The following is a 22,293-nucleotide window of genomic DNA, read 5'->3' as shown; positions in this document are numbered from 1 at the left end:
AGGCTGTTCTAAGCCCGGTGGGCTCTTTCGCTGTAATTCTAGAAGTGGCCACCAGGTGTCAGCATGAGGCCGCTCAAGCCGCCAAGTGGAGGAAACTCCGCACTTAGGATTTCTGGGGGTGCCCCAGGAGTCTCCTGAATAAATGAGTTCCTGGCCAGAACTCCAGGGCGGGATGATTCTCTCCCAGGCCTAAAGGTAGGGCAATGAAGTTTTTGTTATGAGGTGTCCCTGCAAGCTTGGAGGACAAGTTTAAGTTCCCAGTGAGATTTAGTCCCATCCGGCACTCCAAACTTGTCTCTTTTGTGTTCCCACTATCTGTATCCCCTTTTGGCCATGTGCTCTCCCTCCACCATGGAAAAGAAATGGAATACAGGGCCATGGGTCCCAGCCCTCACCCATCTCTCTGACCCAATGCCTCTAGCACTGCCTCAGTGGTGACCTGGCTTAGCTAGTCCTCCTGGGCCCTCCCCACCCTAACCCATCCTCCGCCCCCCTCCCCTTGCTTAAGCACTCTGTGTTCCAAGATTCTGGTGGGTTAAAATCGCCCTGTATATTCCCTTTTGGGCCAGGCCTGAGATAAGAATCCAGATTAGGGCAGAACTCAGATTCAAGACACTGTTTTAGGGATGGGAGCTTCCATGTTTCCAGGAAGTCATCTGAGGGTTTGAAAAGCTACTTCCTTTTCAGCCCCTTGGCTGCCCACCTTCTCAGTTTGGAGGGCCTCCTGTAGAACCCTCATGTCTGCCTTGGAGTCAGCTCTTGCACACCCCAGCCACACCTGTGGCTTGGCAGGTCCCAGCTAAGTCTTCCCATAAGAACCAGGCAGTAGCTCCTTGCAACATCTGAGTTTCTTGCAGGGGACAGCACGGGATGCAAAGCCTTCAGGGCATAGAGCCCACATGAGCTCAGGGTCACAGCCAACATGAGCAAGTGCCTACTCTACCCCAGGAACTGTGGGCTGACTCACACTGACTCCCCTCTATGTGCCCCAGACCTGCCTCAGGGCCCTTTAGCATCTCTGCATCCCTCCTTATCCAAGAGCCCAGCAGGAAGTCCCACCAGCCCTCTTCCTGTAGGGTGGTGTGGCTCTGGAGCATCTATAGCCTTTGAGACACACTTGCAAGATTGGAGTCCCCCCTCAAGTCCCTATTCTCCACCAAAAATCCTGTTGTACCCACTGGATGCACCATCCCTCCAGCTAAGGAAGGGAGTTTGATTGAGGGTTTGTGTAAGAGTGAAACCCCAGCATGTGCCAGTTAACTGTACCCAGCTGGGGTGCAGGGAGCTGGGATGGATGGGACTGGTGGCCTCCTGGGACATACACATGTCTTTGCCCCTCAGTGAATCTTTGCTCTGCTTCCTGCTCTCCCTGCAAGCCTTGGGGCATAGGTTTAAATTCCCTGTGAGATTTAGCTCCATTGGGCAGCATGTCTGCCTGGGCCCTTCCCCAGCTGTTGATGGCTGTGAGACTGTGCATCGATTGGAGTTTCAGCCACACTCAAAGGCTATGAGCCCAACATCCCACCCTCAGTACCTAAGAGTAGACTGGTACTCAGGGTTGCCACCTGCCACCACACCTATGGTGCAGGGGTCCTATCAGAAGTGACCAGTGAGAGAAGGAAACTCCCAGATGAGGCCTCTACCCCCTAAGGACTGGAGAATGTGACAGCGCTGCAGTGCAGCTGCCTTGGGAGCACCTAAAAAGAGTTTTTTCTGACCATTCTCGAACCCTGCTTTTTTTCTGCTTATGGCCCGTTGCCATTTTACCCGTGCCACGCCCACGGGCATTCCAGGGTGTCAAGTGACTGCCAAGTGTCAATCTAAGGAGGCCCCACCCACTCCCCACCCCTCCCCATAGTCCCACCTCTTGGAGAAGTGCTTCCGGTCTATGCCCCCACCCACACACGCCTCTCCGCGGGGTCAGGGGGCGGGCCAAGTCTCCACCCCCTTGTGCACTGTGCCCTGGCATGAGAAGGTGCCACAGCCAGCTGCCCAGTGGCCCCAGCACCACTGAGTTGGCGCAACGCTACCCAATTTGGAGGGGCTCGAGGAAAGGCGTGGAGGGGACGAGGAGGTGAGGGGCAAGACTAATTTCAGTTGGCATTGGAGCAGGTGCTGTGCTCTGGTGGAGAGCCTCTCCCGCTTCTAGGGGGCTATTATAATGCACACTCTAAAAGTGCCCTTCGTCGTCTCTCCAGCCTCAGCCTCGTCCCCCTCCTCCTCCTCCTCCTCCACGTCAACCCGGCTGGAGGGTCTGGGCACCCCAGCCAGAGCACCCCCTGCTTTGGCGACGACTGCTAATATTGGCCCGACCAGCGGATCATCGTCCGGGCAGTTTCGGCAGAGAGCCTTGGGCACCAGTGACTCCCCGGTCCTCTTTATCCACCGCCCGGGCACTTCGGGGACTACGCAGCGACTAGAGTACAGGTGACTGGGCTTCCCTCCCTCTTGCTGCAGCCTCTGTGTGAGAAGCACTGCATGCTGTGTTGAGGCATGGGTGGGCTGGGGGCTTGGGGTAGCTAACAAGATCCCCATTTCTGAAAGGGGGGACAGAATCTGTGCTGTGGGAAGGAGGGCCTAGGGCAAGCTGCCTAAGTGTAGCCTCAACTTTGGAGGGGATAGGAAAGACAAGTGGGGAGGGGCTCTTCTATAGGGCTATGCAGAGCCACAGAGGCTTTTGCAAGGAAAATAGGTTTTCCTTCACTAATCTGCCAGGCAGAGTGGGAGGGGCAGGGGTGGAGGGTAGGGCTGTTCTTCTCCAGGGAGTGAACAGCTGTTCTTGCAAATGTAAAAGGCAGGGTTTTTCTGTGTGAGAAGTTTGCTCTTGCTGCAAGCCCCCCCCCCCCAACCACTACCACCAATCCCAACCAAAGAGAAACAGGAGACCATGCAGAGGGGCCAGGGGCCCGAGGTTTTGGAACAGTTTTTTTTTATACCATTTTAAAAGTAAAGCTTCCCCCTCTCCCTGCTCCCTACCCCTCCCAACCATAACCAAAGAATCCCACTAAATAACTGGAAAGGAAAGTGAGGAGGAGGACAAAGGATGGCCAAGTGCCTTGGTACCCCTCAGCAGGATGGGAAGACTAGAGCTCCTGTCCCCCTGCCAGCATGCCCCATCCCCAGATTCTTCTGGTGCTTCTCATTCCCACAGAATGGACATTGGGGCAAGGGCAGTTTCCCCAGGGAGCATGCATAACTCTGCATGTGAAGCTTCTCTCCCCTTCATCCAGGGTCCCAGACTTCTCCATACAGCTGGTGGGGATGGGTTGCATCTCCCAGGGAAGCCCAGTGTCCCACCGCACCACCTCCAATCATCCAGCTGACTTCTGCATACAGAACCATGTGTCCTTTGCTTTGTGCCTGCCCCCCTCCTTGCTTCCAGCAAAGGTGGGAATGTTGGAGAGTGGGGGGGGTCACACAGCATGCTGGGATCCCCAAGGCAGGCCTTGTGTGGGCAACCCCCACCCTATGCCCAGGCACACATCCACACCAGCCAGGAAGGGACAGCCCACCCCCCAGAAGGGGCTCCTGCCTCTTCATGGGTAGGCACCATTTCAGGCTTGGCTGCTGGGAAGCCCAGACCTAGGTGAACTGTGGGCCACTTCCCCTTTCCCTTGTACCTTGAAAAAGGGGGAGGTAGGCAGCCAGAGGGACAGCAAGAGGAGCTGCCACCCCAAACCCTGGCAAGGTGACCTGCAGGCCTTCCCATTGAACAGCCAGGGGACTGGAAGGGCTCTGGCTTGGGGGGATTTGTTTTAAAAGTGCTCATCTCAGGAATACCTTTGTGTTTTCCCCAGGGGAAGAGTCACTGCCGAACTCCCAGGGGGGGAGGTAGATCCCAAGCCCCAAGGCCTGGCATCTCATCCAGCAGAGGCCCCTGCCCAGGCTGCCCCCCAGCTGGAGCCGCAGCCCCGGCCGGAGCTGCAGCCTGAGCCACAGCCAGCCAGAGCCGCTCGAGAACCCAGCCCTGAGGTGAGCTGCTGCGGTCTGTGGCCCAGGTGGTCCCCCAGCGCTCAGCACTGAGACCTGAAGCCAGCTCCAGCGCCAGAGCGGTGAGTGTCTTCAGATCCCCAGGGCCAGGCAGAGGTGTCAGCTGGCTGAGCTCTCCAAGTGTCAGGCTGGGTGCCAGGGCCTCCTTTCCTTCTGTCCAAGGGGCACCCCCTCACCCACCAGGCCTGGGGAAGCTGGGGTGTGTTCAGTGTCATTCGGCGGGTCATCTGTGATTCAGGGGGTCTGCTCCAGGTGCCTGTCCCTGGTGTGAGCACAGCAGGCTCCTTGCACTCTGGGCTCCTCCAGGGGTCCTTGGCCAGGGAGCTCCTGGCAAAAGAAGGCAAGGGAAGGGAGGGAGCTGTGCATGGGAGGAGGCAGGGGACATGGACCAGGTGGGGAGAGAATTGGAGGAAGGAGAAGGAAAGCAGCAGGGGGATAGGGGAGAGGGGAAACTCATCAAAGGGACAGAAGCTGGAGACCCCAGGCAAGTGGGCCTCAGCCTGGGGTATGTGAGACCCAGGTCCTCCCTGCTCTTGGCTGCCGGGCTGTGGGACCTTGCACCAGTGGCTTGACCTCTCTGTGTCCCCATTTGTCAAAGTAGGTGGCAGTCTCAGACCTCCTGGCTGTTCCATTATGAGAGGAAAGGGAGGTAGTGACCCAGGGCCCACACAGGCACTCTGAGCGCTGCACGGGGCCATACAAGCACCGGTGTCAGGATTCCATTGTGTTCAGCCGGAGGGGCTTCCTGTGTGTGTGAGTGGGGGTTGGGGGGGGAGACTAGAAAGGCCCGGGGCCAGAGCGCCTGGGACACTTCTGAAGCAGGCTTGGAGGTGACTGCCACGCTAGTTCACTGACAAGGTACTGGGACAGGGGCTCAGGCAGAGCTGCCCTAGAGGGGTGCTTAGCTCCAGGGTCTCCGGAAGCTTTGGAAGTGGGGGCAGGGTGGGTATGTGTCCCTGCACTGGACCTTAAAGTGACTGAGGTCCCCCTCCAGAGTTGGCAGGGAGGGACCCAGCAGATGACCCCCTTCCAGCCCCGTTGGCCCATCTGAGAGAGAGGCCATGACACTTTTAAAGTGTCTTTATTTTGGACAAGACATAAAATAGCACAATAGTGGCCATGCCTGGGTCCCTCCCCAATGCGCCTGCTCACCCCCTCCCTTTGGGCCCCCCACCCGACCCCTACCTACTTTCAGCTTTTGTTTCATGGATCATTGGCTTGTGGCGCCTGGTGCCTTGGGTGGCTGGTGCCGTCGGGTCCTGGTGGTTCTGTCCAAGTCTCTGTCCCTTGCTTCCAGCTGGGGCTGACACGGAGCTGGGAGCCCCTCCTGGAGCCCAGTCCATGATCTGCGTGCGCATCAGTGGCGGGTGCTCTGCGGTGGGTGAGGGAGGGGCGCTCAGGGGACCCTCGGAGAATGGAGCAGAGTTTGCAAAACGCTGGGCTTGGTCCCAGGGAGCAGGGAGCGGCCAGCTCAGAGCCAGAGCTGTGGGAGGAAACCCTTGAAGGAGAAAGGCCGCCTGCTGGGAGCAGGGGAGCAGGGGAGCAGGGGAGCCGGGAGGTGGGCGAGAGTGCAGCCGCAGGCCTAGGGCGTAGGGGCCAAGCTCTTAGGGTGAGTCCGAATTTTGGTGGGGGGACGATTCTTCTTCTCCGTGGAGCAGGGGTTTGCGGTCTGCAGGGGAGGCTCTTGCTGCTGCCGGGGCTGGAGCAGGGCAGGGGGGAGGGTGGCGCTGGGGCTGAAGTTCTGCCAGCCAAGCTCTGTGCAGGAGAGACCCCAGCCCCACCACCGCTCAGGCTGCTGCAGCTAGCCCCTGTCCTACAGTGGAGGGCCGGAAGTCGGGGACAGCCTGACACTGGTGATGACTGGGGGCAGTCAGTACCTCTTCTGAGCCCCAGGGTGACCCGGATCTGCCCCTGCCAAGCCTGCCCCCTTAGCCATACTTTTTGACTAAATAAGGCTACGGTTCAGCGGGCAGCTCTTGGAGGGGGGAGGGAGGAGGAGGGGGAAGGGAGAACATGTGCAACCCCCCCTCCTTGCCCCAGTGGCTCAGCCTGGCACCCCAAAGTGGCCTCAGTTGTCCTACCTCCAAGGTCCAGGCAGAGGCTGCAAGGGCATGTCTCCAAGCACCAGGCAGAGGCTTCTCCAGGGCGGGCGCCTGTGTGAGCAGAGAGCAGGACAGGGACCCCCCACTGCTGCTGTGCTTGCCCCCCTCCCCGCATGCACCCCTAACTGGGGGAAAGCCCACCCTTTGCAAAGGGGGTCTCACCTCAGCATCCCTCCCACTCCCAGTCTGGAAAGCAGGCCTGGCGGAAAGGTGGGGAGCCCAGCGCAGAACCCCAGGGAGCCCTGTATTTGTCCATAAGCAGAGGCCCTTCCAGGGGACGACTGGAAATGTGCTCTGGGCTCCCAGGGACCCAACTCCCTGCCCCAAAATTCACTGGTCTCCATGAAGCAGAGAGCACCTTGAAGGCTCCCAGGGTTTCTCTGCTGGAAGCTCCCCTCTCGCCCTCCCTCCGTCCCCAGGCTTACCCGCACAGGCCTGAAAGCTGGGGACACAGGAGTCTACACGGCTGGTGGAGAGGGGAGGGGGCGGTGATGGGTGGGGGGGAGACAGGCCAGATGTTCTTGGAATGGGACACGGGGTGATTGATGCGGACTGGAATTTGAAGGGGGAACATTCCCCACGTGCCTGGCCTGGGTGGAAAATGGGCTGTTTTTCATGGTGGTGGTGTGGGGAGGGGGGGTCTCCCTGTCTTGCCAAACCATGTGAAGGGCTGCCTCAGCCTAGACTGGGTCCCCACACCTGTCCAATGGCATTAACCCCTGCCTTCCCAGAATGTCAGGCTTCGAGCCGCCCTTTCTAGCTGGGGTCCCTCTGAGGGGTGACCATGGGGATGAGCGGTGCCCACTGCAGTGGCCCCGGGATCCCGCTGGCCCACTGTGCCCCAGAAGTGCCTTCCTCCTGGCAGCTCTGCACCCTTCAGATGCCCCCCACCCCCAGGGTCGCTCAGGTCCAAGGGGTGACCCTGTTCTCGCCAGCAGTGCCTTGCGGCTGCATCAGCTGCAACACTGGCTTTTAAGCAACTGGCCTTTCCCAGCCGAGATAGTGAGGCTTTGCAAGAAAATGCTTGGAGAAAACGAAAGGAGACCCCTGGTGCCCCAGCCACCATGCAGTGTCCCCCCCCCCCCAGGTCTCCCTTCTTCTTCCCCGGCACCCCCTTCCTTCTTCGGGTTTCCAGGCAAAACTGGTTTTGGCCCCGCGTGCGGGCTGGTTGAAGCCCGAAGCGCGTTCGCGGGGTGCCCGGGCGCGCGGGGGTGGCTGTGTGGGGTGCTCCCGGGCCCCCAAGCCGAGCCGGGGACGAGCCTGCCCGCGGCGGCCGCCGGGATGCGGCTTCGCCTAGGCTCGCAGCGCGGGAGCGCGTGGGGCGCGGCGGCGGCGGGGAGCGCGGGGCCGGCGTCGGAGGCGGCCCAGCGGGGAGCGGGGAGCCCCGGGAGCGCCGGGGCGCCGCGCCCAAGTCGCTCCCTCTCGGGTCCCGGGTGCCTCCCCTCCGCCCCGCGGCCGCTCAGCCTGGCAGCTGCCACAGGCGCGCTCCCGGCGACCAGAAGGCCCGGGAAAGAGCTGCGCTTCTCCTTCCGGGGCGCGCGCCCCAGGAGCCGGCGCTACCTGCCCGCGTCCCCCGGGGAGGGCGCCCCTGCTCCGCGCGCAAGCCCCCAGACGCGGGGGAGCGGTGGCGGCGGCGGCGGCGGCGCGGCGCCTGCCCGGCCCCGGGAGCCCCGCTGCTGCACCTCCAGGGTCGCAGCCCCCCGCGCGACCTCCCTGCTCCTACCAAGCGCGGGCATCGTTATTATTTTTTTCCCCCTATGATACTCCAAACGGAAGGCTTACTCCCAGGTCTTCTACATTCATTTCCCTAGGCCACGAGAATTTTCTCGCATGTCCATGTCCGGGCACCTGGAGACACGCAAGCCCCGCGGGCTTCCCCAGTCACCTAGTGGCCTGGGTCCCCCAACGGATTGGACATTTTAGCAGTTCTGTATGCCCTGCTGCAGTTGATGCACCGCCATCCCATCTCCCCTAAAATCTCAGCGTTAACCCCGGGTCATGTTGCTGACCAATTTGCCTGGCTCCCCAGAAGGTGGACAGGGTGTTGCTGGCACTTAGGCAGCGTCTCCAAAGCAAGTGGAGCTTTCTCCCTGTGCCTCCATAATTTTGGGCACTAACTGCAAGGTCTCTGAAGCTAGCCTGCTTGTGTCTGTCCCGGCTCCCCCACACTGAAGCCCTGTTCTCCTGGTTCACCACACTTTAGGACGCTGTCCTCCGCATCCCACAAATGTATTGGCACCAGCCTGGGTTCCCTAAATCTTACATGAAGACTCCCATGTCCCCCCAACACACTGAGCACTTTGCCCAGAACCCTCAAAGTGTGAACGAGGCTCCCTAATTCCTTCACGAAAACTGAGGCATTGCACCCAGAGCCTACCGAGCCCTTTTCTGAATCATAAATAGTCTGCACTCTGGTTTTCTGACTTCCACAAAGTTGAGAGGATGATTTCTGATCCCCAGACTTCATTGAGCAATATTTTTGTATGTGTGGGCCATGAAAATTCAGATGCACTGCACTGGTTTTCAGGGTTCTCCAAGCTTCTTGGTTACTAATCAGGTCCCTTACAGATCAGACACTGTCACCCAGGCCCCAGAAAGCACACGGAGCAATGACTCGAGATGTGCTTTAATTGTGACCGTGGGTTATGCAGGTTCCCCTGGGCCACAGCACACAGGAAACAAACCCCTACACAAACCAAAAGTCTTGCTGTCCTGGGCTCTGTTGAGTGTCCCCAGTAACCAAATATTCGGAACATTTTCTCTCCACCATAATAACACTTTGAGCGTTAAAACACTCCCTGTGTCCCACTGGTTTATTGACAAAGATCAGGATTTTCTGAAATGCACACAGTGATCTCAAACCCCAGGATGACACTGTACCCTTTCCTTGATCCCTTATATTTGAACACGCTCAGCTCTCTCAAATATCACGTATTGCCCTCCAGGCCCGAAAACAGTCATTACTACACTCGGGTCACAGAAAGGCACTGATTTCTTGGACTCCAGAGCATCTTGCACACCCACAAAGTCACCTAAAATGTAAGTAACTTTTCCTGTGTCTTTCGCACATGGCAAGCTCTCTGTAGGTCACCAGTTTTGGACACTGATTTTCCGGGCCTCGCAACCTACGAACTCTTAATACTTTTACCCTAAAACTTAGATATTTTTCTGAGGACTCTCAACAACTTCCCTGGATCCCTAGATTCAAAAATGGATTTCCTGGGGGTCTTCAAATTGAGGCATGTCTCCCTGTCCTTCAAATTAAATTGGGACTTTTTTTTTCCTCCACAAAACAACTGAGCTTTCCACCACCCCTAAACATTGAATTTTGGGTCTTCTGATTTCAAGACCCTTGCTCCCCAAGTCCCCCTAAATTTAGGCAACTTTGCATGCCCCACTCCTAAATGAAAATGTCCAGGGATCAAAAAATACCCTAGAAACCTCAGGTCTTCTGGGCCTGTGTCCTACAAGCTTCCTGGCTACTACCCAGGGTCCCTGACATTTAGATATCTGCCTCCACTGGAGAAGCCCCATGGATCCCCAAAACTTGGGACATGTTTTACTTGGGTTCCCCAAATGCAGACAGTGACAAGAAAACAGGATAATTTTTTTCCTGCTCGCCAAAAATAAACTAATTGCAGCCAGTTAAAAATTAAAATGTAAGCGGACATGGATTTTCTGCATTTCCCCGATGTACGGATCACAGTCACAGGTTTAGTCACAGTGTTTCCTGAGTCTCTAAAGGATATTGAAGATTGTCTCCAGAGCCAGGACAATTATGGAGGTTATTTCCTTGGCAGCACCCGCTTCCAGGCCACTAAGTTCCATTTCTAAATTGTGGAAGTGAATCTCTAAGTCCCTCCAGCACGCTGATATTTCCCCTGGATCCCCAAAGTGTGCTCAGTGTTTCACTTTCCCCAATTTCAGATAATGTGCCTCTGAGGTCCCCCCAGGTTTCACTCTGAAAATTTCCCCAGTCACCCCAAAACCTACCTCCCACAAATCGGCCTGGGGCCCCCTTAAGCTTGCTGACCAACATACTGGGTGTCCCCATATTTTAGACTCGGATCTCTCATCTCTCCCCCCACCCCCCCGCCCCCGCCCCCGTGGCACTGAGCAAGGTCCACTGATCCCCCAAACTCGGACCCTGTATTTGCAGTCTCAAATTGAGTCACTGATTACAGGCCCCCACACGGACGGGGCCTGCCCAGGGTCTCCGAGGTCGGGCACTAGTACTTTCATCCGCAGAGCAGAGCACACAGAGCTCTGCCTCGCGTTCCCGGGCCGTTCGCATTGTTCCCTGCCCCGCGCGCGGCGGGCACTGCTCTTCGGCCACCCTTCGTCTCCCGCGAAGGCCCCGGGGCTCCTCGGATTTGGGACATTTCTCTCCGCGCTCCCCCGACACGCTTGGCCCGGCAGCCTGTCCGCCAGGACGTGGGCAGTGCTTCTCCCGCGTCCAGGAGGACGACTGGGCATTGCCCCCAGTTTCCCCCAAATTTGGGCATTGTCCCCGGGTCTTCCAACGGACTGGGCGTTGCCCCCGGACACTGGGGACGGCCCCTGGGGTCTCGCTCACCTCCAGCAGCGTCCACCGCCGCCGCACAGCGCTCGCTCGCCGCCTCGGCTGCTCGTGCGCCCGCGGACGCCGTCTCCAGCCTGCAGCCTGCAGCCTCCAGCCTCCCGGTGAGCTCCCCGCCGCCGCCGCCGCCCGCTTCCCCGCCCGCCCGCCGCCGTCGTCGCGCGGGGGACCCCGGAACGGGGCGCGGGACCTGCGGACGGCTGGCGCTTGGCGGCCCGCGCTCCTGGGGACGCGCGCCCCAAACCCGCCCCGCTTCCGTTTGCTGTCTGCAGAGACCGCAGCGGTGGGGAAGCTCGGAGGCCCCGAGGCGGGAGAGCCCCAGGAGGGAGGGCCCCAGGCGGGAGGGCCGGGCGCCGGGTCGCAGGGACGTGGACGAGAGGCGCACCCAGTGCGCGCGGCGGAGCCTTCCCGTCCGCCGGACAGGGGACTCGGGGAGGCGCGCGCCCAGCGCGGGAGAGGTGATTGATGGCGGAGCGAGGGGGCGAGCCGGCGCGGGCTTCCGCCGCGGCCCCTTCCCCTCGGAGAGGCACGGGTGGCCGGGGCGCCGGGGGGGCGGCTGGGGCGCCCGGGCTCGTGCGTGGTTTTGACTTGGTGAAAATCACCACTTCTGACGTCGTCCACACTCTCCAGGAGATGGTTTCCCCAGACCCCCAAATTATCGTGGTGGCCCCCCGGGCTCAACCCGACTCTACGCAAGTCCAGCGCCCTGAGGACGGGGGAGTCATTATCCGGATATTTTGGGTGGGCCCCCAAGGCGAGCTGATTAGACGAAGGCCGGTGAGCTCGGTGTTGCAGGTAGGATCGGGGCGCGGGTTCCCGCCCTGCTGCTCCGTCCCGCCCGGTCCCCGCCCGGCCTCTGCTGCGGACCGCACCTGGCGGCCGCCGCGGCTCCACCCCAGCTCCCGCGGCACCGGGGGGCGCTCAGGCTCCGGCCGCCGCGCTGCTCGGGCAGGTGGCGGCTGCGCGCCCGCCCGTGCCCCCGGGGATTGCGCCCTGCCCTGCAGCCCCCCCCCCGCCCCTTGCGAGACTCGGGGACCCTGGCCCAGCACCGGACCACCTGCACCCTCGCTGTCCGTCGGGCGCTGCGGCTCGCGCGGGGAATGCCGCCTGCTTTTCCCGCTTCGCGCCCCCCGCGTGCGCGAGCCTAGAGAACCCCTGGTTCCCCGGAACCCGAAAGGGGGGGCTCCCCCTATACACTTTGGAAAGGGGACTCGGGATTTCTATCGCCTTCTGCCGCTCCCCGCCCCCAACCCCACCGCGCCGCAAGCACCCCACGGCCCCCCCCACCGTCGCCCCCGGACCCGGGGCCCCCCAGCCCTCGCCCCCCCCCCGCTCGAGCCGCGGGGGCGGTCCGAGGGCGGGGCCAGCGCCCGGAGGGCGCCCATTGGCGCGGGCGCGGGGCCAGCGGGGCCCGAGCGGGCGCCGGGCCGCGGGGTGGCGCGGCTATAAGAGCCGGGCGTTGGCGCCCGCAGATCGCCTGCTCTCCGGCGGAGCTGCGTGAGGCCAGGCCGGCCCCCGGCCCCCCCCTTCCGGCCGCCCCCGCCTCCTGGCCCACGCCCGCCCGCGCTCGGCCCGCCAGCGCCTCCACCCGGCCGGCGGCCCCGCGTCCTCGCCGCCCGCCGCCACGCTGCTGACTCCCGCCTCGGGCGCCGTCGGCGGGGCCGCGCTCCGCCGGGCCTGCGGACCCCCGCCGCCTCCTCCTCCATCTACCTCAACGCCCTCTCCCCGCTTCGCCCGAGGAGGCGGTCCCCCCCGCAGGCAGTCCGGCTCGCAGGCCGCCGGCGTTGTCATCCCCCGCGCTGCCCCCAGCCCTCCCCGGCGCGCGGCCCGCCGCTCCCTTCCTCGCCGCGTCCCGAGCGGCTCGGCGCCGCCTCCGCCATCGCCACCCCCTTCCCGGGCCCGGGCTCGCGACGGCAGAGGGCTCCGTCGGCCCGCTCCGAGCCGGGCGTCCGCGGCTCGGGCGCCCCTCCGCTCCGCCCCCCTCCACACCTTCCCCGGCCCTCGACGTGGCGCCCTGCCCTTGCTTCTCTGTGCGCCCCCGGCCCCTCTCTGGCCTCTGGCCCCGGCGCCCGCGCTCCGCTCGCCCGCAGCCTGCCCTGCGCTCCCTCCCGCCCCCCCCAGCGCCTCGCCTCCGACTCCCTCCCCCTCCACGCCCGCCCTCTCGCCCCGCCGTCCCGAAGTGGATTAATTATACGCTTTCTGTTTCTCTCCGCGCTGTTCTCCCCCGCTGCGAGCCTGCCCGCCTCTCGCTGTCCTCTCTCCCTCTCGCCCTCTCTTTGGCCCCCCCCCCGCTCACGTTCTCTCTGGGTCTCTCACTATCTCTGCCCCCCTCTGTCCTTGATACAACAGCTGACCTCATTTCCCGATACCCTTTCCCCCCCTAAAAGTACAACATCTGGCCCGCCCCGGCCCGCAGACAGCCCGCCCTCCCTGAACTATCAGAAGAGTCCCCCCCCAAAAAAAAAGCCATCCCCCCGTTCTGCCCCGTCGCACATTCGGCCCCCGCGACTCGGCCAGAGCGGCGCTGGCAGAGGAGTGTCCGGCAGGAGGGCCAACGCCCGCTGTTCGGTTTGCGATACGCAGCAGGGAGGTGGGCGGCAGCTGCGCCGGCTTCCAGGTAAGCGGCGTGCGTGCGGGGAGGGGAGGGGGCCTGCGGGCCCGGGAGGGCGGGGGCCTGCCCGGAGGGGCCGCGCGCCGGTCTCCCCCTGCGCCGCCGGAGCGGGGCGGGGGGGTGGTGGTGGTGCGCGCGCTGGGCAGGGGCCCCGGGACGTGCCCGGGGAGGTGTGCGCTGTCCGCAAAGCCGACTTCCTGGTCGGTTGGTGGGTGCAGGGGGCTGTTGCAGAGAGTCCGCGACCCGCGCGGCGTGTGGGAGGGCCCTGTTGGTCCTCGGGGTGCGGGGTAACGAGGAGGGGCGCAAGGCTCAGAAACCCACCCTGGTATGTTGACTCGGTGCCAGCAAGACTGAAGGAGGAAGACGGGGTAGGCGGGGCCAGGATGGAAGAGGGGGCGATTTGGCAAGAGGCTCAGACCAGGCGCCACATTTGCAGAGGACCCCCCCACGGCTTCCCCTCCTTCCCTGTCCCCAACATTTCCACCCAGGAATCTGGGGAGAGGGGCTGCTGGGAGGCGCACGGGGGCAGGGGTGTTCAGCCCACAGAGGGTAACTGCCCCTGCCCAGTGGGCAGATGGAACCTTCCATACAAGGAGGTGTAGAGCAGCCCCCCGCCACATCTCCTGGTGCCTGCTTGGGCTGGGGGTGCAGCAGGAGCCCCCCACCCCCACCCCGTGGTACCGCGCTAAGGGATGGACCAGGGCTAGCTGTTGGGGGTGCAGGAGAGAAGGGACTGGCTGCGAGGACCGAGGGGGCGGGAGCAAAGGGGGCGGGGGGAGTGGTCAGCGGGAGAGGGGTGGGGGGTAGGGTGGAGCCCGGACTGGGAGGAGCCCGCTCACACATAAAAGCTGAAGCACTGACCAGCCTGCAAACTGGACATTAGCTTCTCCTGTGAGGCAGCCTTCCAGTCTCCTCCTCCTCCTCCTCCTCTTCCTCCTCCTCCACCAACCCCAGCGAGCCTCCTGTCCAGCTGCAGGTAACCAGGGCTGTTGAGCGAGGACCCCCCGCTGCCCTCTCGCTCCGGCCTGCCCTCCTGCTGATGGCCTGGGGCCTCGGCCCCTCGGCCCCTCCTCTCTGCCTCTGCCCTCCTCACCCCTACCCTCCCTCCTGCCGGGCTTGCTCACCTGGCCCACACCTCTCCGTGCCTCTCGGGCCTCTGCTCTCCACTTGTGCTCTGGACCAGACCCCGCACTAGAGTGGCCGGGCTTGCAGGAGGACGCAGCTGCCGCTCGGCCGGCGCCCAGTCGCTTGCTGGCCAAATTGTTCTTAGAATTTGGAAGGGGGCAGGAGCGGGGGCAGCCTGGGAGCCTGGCTGGGGCGCGGCCTAGGGCAGGAGGAGGTGAGCAGGGTGGCACCTTAGATCCTTCTGTGGAGCTGCCCACTGCTCTTTTGCGGGTTTCAGGGAGATCACGCTCCTTTCTTATTCCCCCTCCTCTCCTACAGGATTTATGGCATCAGAAATTTCCTGGGCCTAGCCTGCTGCAGCCTGGCTCCAGGCTGGGAAGGGGCTTGCTGGTTGGTGCCCCCCCCCACATGCCCACTGGGTGTGGAGCCTGGGAGGGGCACCTCTGGGCGGGCTGCCCAGCCCCTAGCGTGGGTAGCATCAGGGTGCCAGTGGGCTCCAAGGCACTCGGTGGTGACTGTCACCCCTGTAAGGGTTTGTACTTGGGCCTGCGGAGGGCAGACTGGGGCTGCCTGCCTGGAAGTGTGGGGAGGGGCTTCCACTTTCTGGAGGGAGCAGGGGCAGCCCCTGCTCAAGCAGCCCCTCCCAAGCCCCCCCAACCCTTAAGAGATCTGGTTAACCCTTGCCTGGGGTCTGCAGCCGCACAGCCTATGCAGGGGGTGTGTCCTTCTAGACTGGGCCCTGAGGACCTGGTGTCCAGCCTCCAGGTGGCCTGACCTGTGGGGTTTGGTACCCCAGTGGGGAGAAGATCTGGTGATCCCAGAGAGACTTTGACGTGTGTCTAGCCCTGAGTGGTGTGATGCCAGGCCTGCAAAGAAGGCTTTTGGCCTTTGTGTTTTAGGGTGCCCAGGGCAGACTGGAGTGGGGGACTGAGCGATTCAGGAGAGCAGGTCCTCTGGGAGTGTGGTTGGCACTGCGCACTAGCCCCTGGATCCTTGACCTGGGCTTTGCTCAGCCACAGACTGGGACGGGGGAGGGGTGGGACTGGCCCTGCAGGACCTCCTGCTGCTGGGGGGGGGGGTAGCTGGTCCTCTGGGATGCACATGCTCTGTGGTGGGGTGGGGCTGTCTGCCATCTTGGCTGATGCTGGGAGGTCCGAGGAGTGGCCACTGCCCCGTGCAGCCCCGCCCCCATGACTTCATAGGCCAGAGGCCAGGTTCAGTGTCCGGCAGCTGGGGGTGGCTGAGCTCCTGCTGGGGTGATGATGGGGGATGATCATCCCCACATGAGATTGTTGACCAGCACCAGGTGCCAATCAGAGATGTGCTTCAGGCACCCCGCCTGGGCAGTGAAAGTGCGTGTTATTTCTGCAATTAAAAGGATCGTGTTTAGGAGGACACCGTGCTCTCAAGCTATAATGGAACTTGGAAAGAGGGGACAGCTGGGCTGGTGTTTGGGGTTGGGGGTAGGTGGTGGGGCCAAGCCCCAGCGAGGCAGGCGGGTGAGCTCATGGCCTCTTCCCTCTACCCCGCAGATGCCGATGGGGGTCCCGATGGGGAAGTCGATGCTGGTGCTGCTGACCTTCTTGGCCTTGGCCTCGTGCTGCTTTGCTGCTTACCGCCCCAGTGAGACTCTGTGCGGCGGGGAGCTGGTGGACACCCTCCAGTTTGTCTGTGGGGACCGCGGCTTCTACTTCAGTGAGTAGCTCAGCATGCGGTGAGGCCAGGGGCAGGGCGCACACAGCAGGCACTCAATAAATGCTGGAGGGCACCCCCCCCCCCCCCGCCGAACCATCACCCAGATGCCTGTGGATGCCCTCTAGGATGCCTGGTGTGGGGGGCCAGGCAGAGGGAAACTCCTGCAAGGTGACCGCCTAGGCTCTCTTGCTCTGAGCCTTCATGAGCACAACTGAGTCCACGTTTAGGGGGCGCCTGCCGTGTGCCTGGGTGGGCTCACACTCCCTGATTTGTCCACAATACGACTTGAAGTAGAACACTCTCCTCCCAGGAAGGGGGGATATCTGAGTGGAGGCCAGCCCTTGGCAGGTGGGGGTGGGGGCGCTGGACTGGGAGGGGAGAGGGAGGGGGTTGCTTTCCCTCACTACTTCTTCTGGACCTGCTTGCAGACAGAGCTGTGAGCACTGAAGTTTCCCCCACATTTGCACGGTGCCCGACCTTTCGACAGTGGGATTACCTGAATTAAAATTAAATAAAATAGGTCAGAGACCAGTAAAAACCAAAGCATCTGTCGCAGCTCCACCTGGGCACAGTGGGGGTGAGAGGCATCCCTGCTATAGGACAGCACTGGGGGCGGGCCACCATGTGGGGTGCCCACCTGCTGGCTCAAGAGCTCTCTGGCTGCTCCTCATGCTTCTCTATTTCCATCCCTGAGACCTCTGCTTCTCCTTGCCCCATCCCCGTGTGGGACCCCCAGGTGGAGGTGATCCCTTCCTCGGGGGTGTGGGCCCTTGACCTCACCTCCCAGAAAGCTGGGCCTCCGTTTCCTTACCTAAGGATGGGGCAGAGGAGCAGGCCCAGGTGGACCTTGCAGGTGGAGAGGGCAAGTATGCCTCCTGGGTTTAGCCCTGATGCCGGAGCTGGGTGGGGGTGGGGGACGCCCTCGTGGTCAGGCCTGGCCCTGGCACTCCACATGTGGCAAGCCCCTCTGCAGCCTCTACTTACCCACAGACACCAGCCTCAGTATCTCACAGCTTCTCTCTGAAAAGCGCTCCTGCTTCTCCTTGCTTCTGAAGCCCTGGCCACCCTGGTCTCACCTGTGCCCTCTCTCGCGTGAGCACCTGCCTCGTTTGGGGGCAGGAAGTGGCATGGTAGGGTCTGGTGCCCAGGGAGTGGGTCCCTTGCCAGGAGGGCCCGGCTGAGCCCCCTGCCCCCGTGGGACCTCCTCCCCAGGGGTGCCTGCCCTTGGCCCCCCAAGGTGAGGGCCGAGACCTTTCCTCGCAGCTGACCTTGGAGCCTGAGCAGCGGAGGGACGGGGAGGACGGGAGGAAAGGAGGACGTGGTTTCATGCAGGTCCTCACTCCTCCCCTCCCGTCTTCCTCTTCCTCTCCCAAGCCTGCCTCAGCGTGGCGTCTCGAGGGCTGGGAACCGCCCGGGCTCCTGCTCTGCTCAGGGACGGCGGCACTTGCGTCCCAACCTGGCCTTCAAGATGGGACCCTGTGCCCCGCACTGTGGGGGCTGGATCCCTGGTGGGCGGCCTCCTGAGCCAGCCTCATGCCAGCACATTTTCCCCACTTCCCTGGGCAGCGGGACCAAGGTGGGGGCTGTGTCCACTCTCCATGCGAGCAGGGAGGCACCAGGAGGCCAGGGGCTGGTCCTGGCACATGCACCCCCCACTTCCCCTCCTGTCCTTCCTGGGCACCCCACCTGCCCACTCTTACACCCTTCCTCCACGAGGCTGGCTGTCCCCCTGTCCTGCCCCCCCGCCCCGCTTGCCTTGGGTGGCCACCGGCCAAAAGCCCGCTTGTGGGGGGACCGTGGGGGCCGGTGCTCAAGTGCGGCTCTTCTTCCCCCTGTGGGACTTCCAGGCAGGCCGGCGAGCCGCGTGACCCGCCGCAGCAGCCGTGGCATCGTGGAAGAGTGCTGTTTCCGTAGCTGCGACCTGGCCCTTCTGGAGACCTACTGTGCCACCCCCGCCAAGTCCGAGAGGGACGTGTCGACCCCTCCGACCGTGCTTCCGGTGAGAGGGGACCTGGTGTCGGGGTGGGAGGTGTCACCTCTGAGCTGGGGGACTAGGGTGCGGCCGGCGCCCAGGGCCTGCAGTGTGGCTGGGGTCCCCATGCTGTGGTCGTGGCTGGTCACCCATCGGATGGCCCCCCACGAGCCAGGCACCCCCTGACTGGCCCTTCCCCCTCAGGACAACTTCCCCAGATACCCCGTGGGCAAGTTCTTCCAATACGACACCTGGAAGCAGTCCGCCCAACGCCTGCGCAGAGGTCTGCCTGCCCTCCTGCGCGCCCGGCGGGGTCGCATGCTCGCCAAGGAGCTCGAGGCGTTCAGAGAGGCCAAGCGTCACCGTCCGCTGATCGCCCTGCCCACCCACGACCCCGCCACCCACGGGGGCGCCTCTCCAGAGGCATCCGGCAATCAGAAGTGAGCCAAAATGTCGCGTAATTCTGCAAGACGGCACCGTCCACCTCGTGCCCTCCTCTTGACCAGGGGCCATTCCATCGGGTCCCGCCTCTAACATCTCTCGAGGTCGCGTTCCCTCTGCGGGCTCCCCCACCCCCAGCCCCCATGCCCCAACCTCCCCATGTCAGGCTCTTCTCTCCTTGGCCCTCTCCATCAGGCTGAGGAGATCCTAGTAACACCTCCAAAAATGTACAAACTCAATTGGCTTTCATAACCCCACAAAATTACCCCCCCAAATTATCCCAAATTGCACAACAGAAAAAACTACGAATTTCTGAAAATCTCTCTCTCTCTCTCTCTCTCTCTCTCTTTCTCCTCTTTCTCTCTCTCTCTCTCTCTCACACACACACACACACACATCAGTCCCCTTAAAACAAATTGGCTTTTTAGGAACACCAGCAAAATTAATTAGTTTAAAAAAAAAAACCCTAAAATTATCAATTGGCTAAAAAAAAAAATACCAAAACCAAATTGGCTTAAAAACAATTGGCATCATGAAAGAATTAGGCCCCCCCTTCCTTCTCTTCTCCAGGGACCTCGAGTCAGATTGGCCGTGGGCTCGAGTGCCTGACCTCCAGGAGAAAGGAAGGGACCCCATCTGCAGGTAGGCACGTCACCATCTGGAGCCGGCTCGCCTCCTCAGGCAAAATTCTGGCCACATCTGGGGAGAATTGGCCTTCTCACAACAGCAAACCCCCAGACTCGTTCCTCACTCTGTTTCCTATCCTTGAAAGTCACCATGGAGCTAGATGGGGGCTCCCAGGGAGGCGAAAGGAGGGGAGAACAGAACATGAACACCGAAATTTGTGAGAATAAACTTTAATTGGCACAAACCCCCAAACACCCTAAAATCCATCCTCCCAAAACCCACACGTCGCAAAATCTTACATCATAATTCCCACCCTAAAAATCACACACACCCACAGACATTCCTGCAGACACTCCCTACATGCATGCACTCACACACATGCTCACACACATGCATATACTCTCACACACATGCTCACACATGCTCACACATATATGCACACACTGCCTCACACATATGCTCACACACATGTACACACGCTCTTGCCCACATATGCTCACACATGCTCTCACACACATGCACACACACACACCCTCACCTGCACACCCTCATGCCCACACACGCACACATGCACACGGATGGGTGAACCCAGCACAGTGCAGGTCAGACCGCTCTCTGAGCTGTTCATTGGTGTGGTTTTCATGTCCTGAGCTCCCTTCCTGGCCCCTGGGATGCGCTCCTCGGGTGGGAGAAGAGCAATCCATCTTTCTGAGGTGAGGGAGGTGGCTTTACCCACGGCCCCCGTGGTGTGAGCCTGATGCCCCCAGGCCCCACCGGCACCTGTGCCCCCTGCCATCATGCAGACTGAGGAACTGATTTGGCCAGACTGGAGGTGGCTGTAGCCGAGCAAGACGTGCCCTACCCGGTAGCCTGACCCCCTAGGTGTGCTCTTGTGAGAAAGATCTGGGACCCCCAGCACACCTAGGGACCATCTTTGCCAGCCCCCTCGGGCCTCTCAGAAATGGGAGGTCCCCTGGAGGCAGGCAAGGATGGTGGGGAGTGTGGGAAGTCTGGCGGTTGGAGGGGCGGGTGGGGGGCAGTGGGGGCTGGGGTGGGGGGATGCTCTAGAGTAGGAAGTGGTCCCGTGAGGTTTGGAGTTGACAAGTCAGGAGCAACAAGTGCAGAATTACAATCCAATCAGGAACCCAAATTTACGCCAATTGATCTATTTCCCCCCTTTAATTGGTTTCTCCTGGGGCTTTTTTCTTTTTTTTTTTTTTTTTTGATCCCTCCTTAGCTTTTTATGCGCTCACGTTACTCCCGTCCCACGTAACAGGGGAGCAGTGACAAAGTAATGACGTACGAAGCCACCACCACCACCACCACCACCACCACCACCACCACCACCACCACCGCGGTAAAGCCGCACGTCCTGCTCTCCGCCATTTATCGTCCCATTTTGGTTTTTGTTTTAATCTGTCCCTTTTGCTTGGGTTGAGTGGAGAGTGGGGCCTCCGTGGGGCGCTGGCCACTACACCCCACGGAGAAGCCTGAGGGATGGGAGTGGGCCACTGCCCGGCCTGGCCTGTGGGGACAGTGGCTGGTCCCCGGAGGTCCTGGGGAGCGGAGGAGGGGGCGGGGAGGCGTCTCCTCGGTGTCCGGAAGGTGCTCGGAGGCCACCAGGAAGGGGCCCCCAGCTGGCCCAGGCTGGCTGGGGGGGAAGGGGTTGCAGGTGTGTAAGTAGAGGGGCTCCATCGGGCTGGAGCAGGTGGTCGCCTTCCGTGCACTTGGGGAGCCCTCCCCCCACCCCTCGGTGACACCTTGCCCGTTTCCTCAGCACCCTGTCTTGTCCCCAGGAGGCTCAGAGCTCCACGGGGCATCCTGGGGCCCAGGCAGGGTGAGGTCGGGGAGTAGGGGAGGTCAGGAGGATGCAGGCCCTGCAGAGCAGGAGAGCTGCGAGAATGGTCCACTGACTGGGGTCGCTTGGGCCCCGAGGCCCACGGGTCTGGTGATACCGAACCAGCCACCATCTCGGAGCCTAGGGCTATGGCAGGGATCCGGGCGGCTGGGAGGTTTACCTCACCCCCACTTCTGCCCTCAGTGCAGCCCCCCTGCACGGCAGCCTGACTAGCATTCTAGAGGCCCGAGGCTTCTGGGCCCCAGTGACGGGGCTGGCACGGCCCAGGGGGCGGTGCGTGTCAGCCCACCAGTGGCACAGAGGGTCCCTCGGCAGGCATCCGGGGAGTGGGCCATTCGGACTATTGGACAGAGCTGAAAAGAGCCAAATTGTCATAATTGGGACCCAGACAGATTGGCCTGAGATCCAAAAAGACTTGGAGGCACCCCAAATTGCCTGCCCATCCTGCCGGATGCCCACCCCACCCAGTGTTACATTCTGCCTCTTGTGGGGTGGATGCTCCAAGGCCGTCTGCTGACGCTCCTCTGTGTCCCCCAGCAAGCAGCTCTCCCAGGGTCCTCCGCCATCCTGACCCGGGCCCCCATCTGACCTCCTGAGCCCCGACTGTGGCTGTCCATCTTTTCTCCCTCCTCAACTGTCTTCAGCGGGACTCCCTCTTGGGTCCCCCCCACCATCACCTGAAGACCCCCCCACGCGCCAAGCACCGAATGTCACCTTGCCCACTGTCGCGGCCCGTCTGTCTGGCAGTGGCTGGTGTGGGCCTCCACTTGACCCTTTTAACATGCTGATATTTCTGGCAAAATTCATTGCTTGGGTTTTGTCTTTAACATTTATCGCTCGCAATCCCAATAAAGCATTCAAATGTATCTTGTTCTGAGTCCTCTGCTTTTTCACTTGCGTTCAGGATTGAGGAGGGTGGGAGAGAGGTCCCTGGGGGTGCAGGCACCCCTCTGCTGCATTCACAGCGCACAGGGCAAGTAAGAACAGCCCAAAAGCCTGCACGCTCTTAGCAGTGACCATGGCCATCTGCATGGGCCAGGGGCCCTGCTCTAGGACATTCTCAGGCGCCAAATCCTCAAAGTTGGGGTACCCTGAGGCAGGAGAGGCCCCCGGGGTGGGGTGGTTTCCAAGAGCCCGCAGTGAGAAGTGAAGTGTCTCCACTGCCAGTCCCAGCCTGGGGGTCGGTGCTGGGGGCCCACCAGGTCTGAAAGGTTATGGAAACTGTAGTTGTTGCTGGACACAGGGATTCCTATCACCTGCCTGTCCAACTGCACACACGGACACACTCAGTCT

The 22,293-nt window shown here is 61.8% G+C and overlaps 1 protein-coding gene across 2 annotated transcripts in view; it reads left to right on the top strand.

The window, feature by feature from the left end:
* Positions 1 to 21,866, top strand: part of IGF2 (insulin like growth factor 2) — a 28,870-nt gene extending 7,004 nt beyond the window's left edge. The window contains exons 2-7 of one of the 2 annotated variants that reach the window (XM_055315199.1): positions 2,199 to 2,427; positions 3,798 to 4,052; positions 15,940 to 16,102; positions 17,950 to 18,101; positions 18,279 to 18,514; positions 20,419 to 21,866. In XM_055315199.1, coding sequence (XP_055171174.1) covers positions 15,940 to 16,102; positions 17,950 to 18,101; positions 18,279 to 18,514; positions 20,419 to 20,437 — 570 coding nt within the window. In that variant the 5' untranslated portion in view covers positions 2,199 to 2,427; positions 3,798 to 4,052 and the 3' untranslated portion in view covers positions 20,438 to 21,866. Of the gene's footprint in view, positions 1 to 2,198; positions 2,428 to 3,797; positions 4,053 to 15,939; positions 16,103 to 17,949; positions 18,102 to 18,278 lie in introns of both variants that reach the window. The other variant, XM_055315200.1, reaches the window with a different exon arrangement.
* The last annotated feature ends 427 nt before the right edge of the window (positions 21,867 to 22,293 follow it).

This window comes from Nyctereutes procyonoides, unplaced genomic scaffold (genome assembly GCF_905146905.1).
Source record: "Nyctereutes procyonoides isolate TBG_1078 unplaced genomic scaffold, NYPRO_anot_genome, whole genome shotgun sequence".
NCBI lineage: Eukaryota > Metazoa > Chordata > Mammalia > Carnivora > Canidae > Nyctereutes > Nyctereutes procyonoides.
Note: the sequence above shows the minus strand (reverse complement) of the source record. Positions and strands in the feature narration are given on the sequence as shown.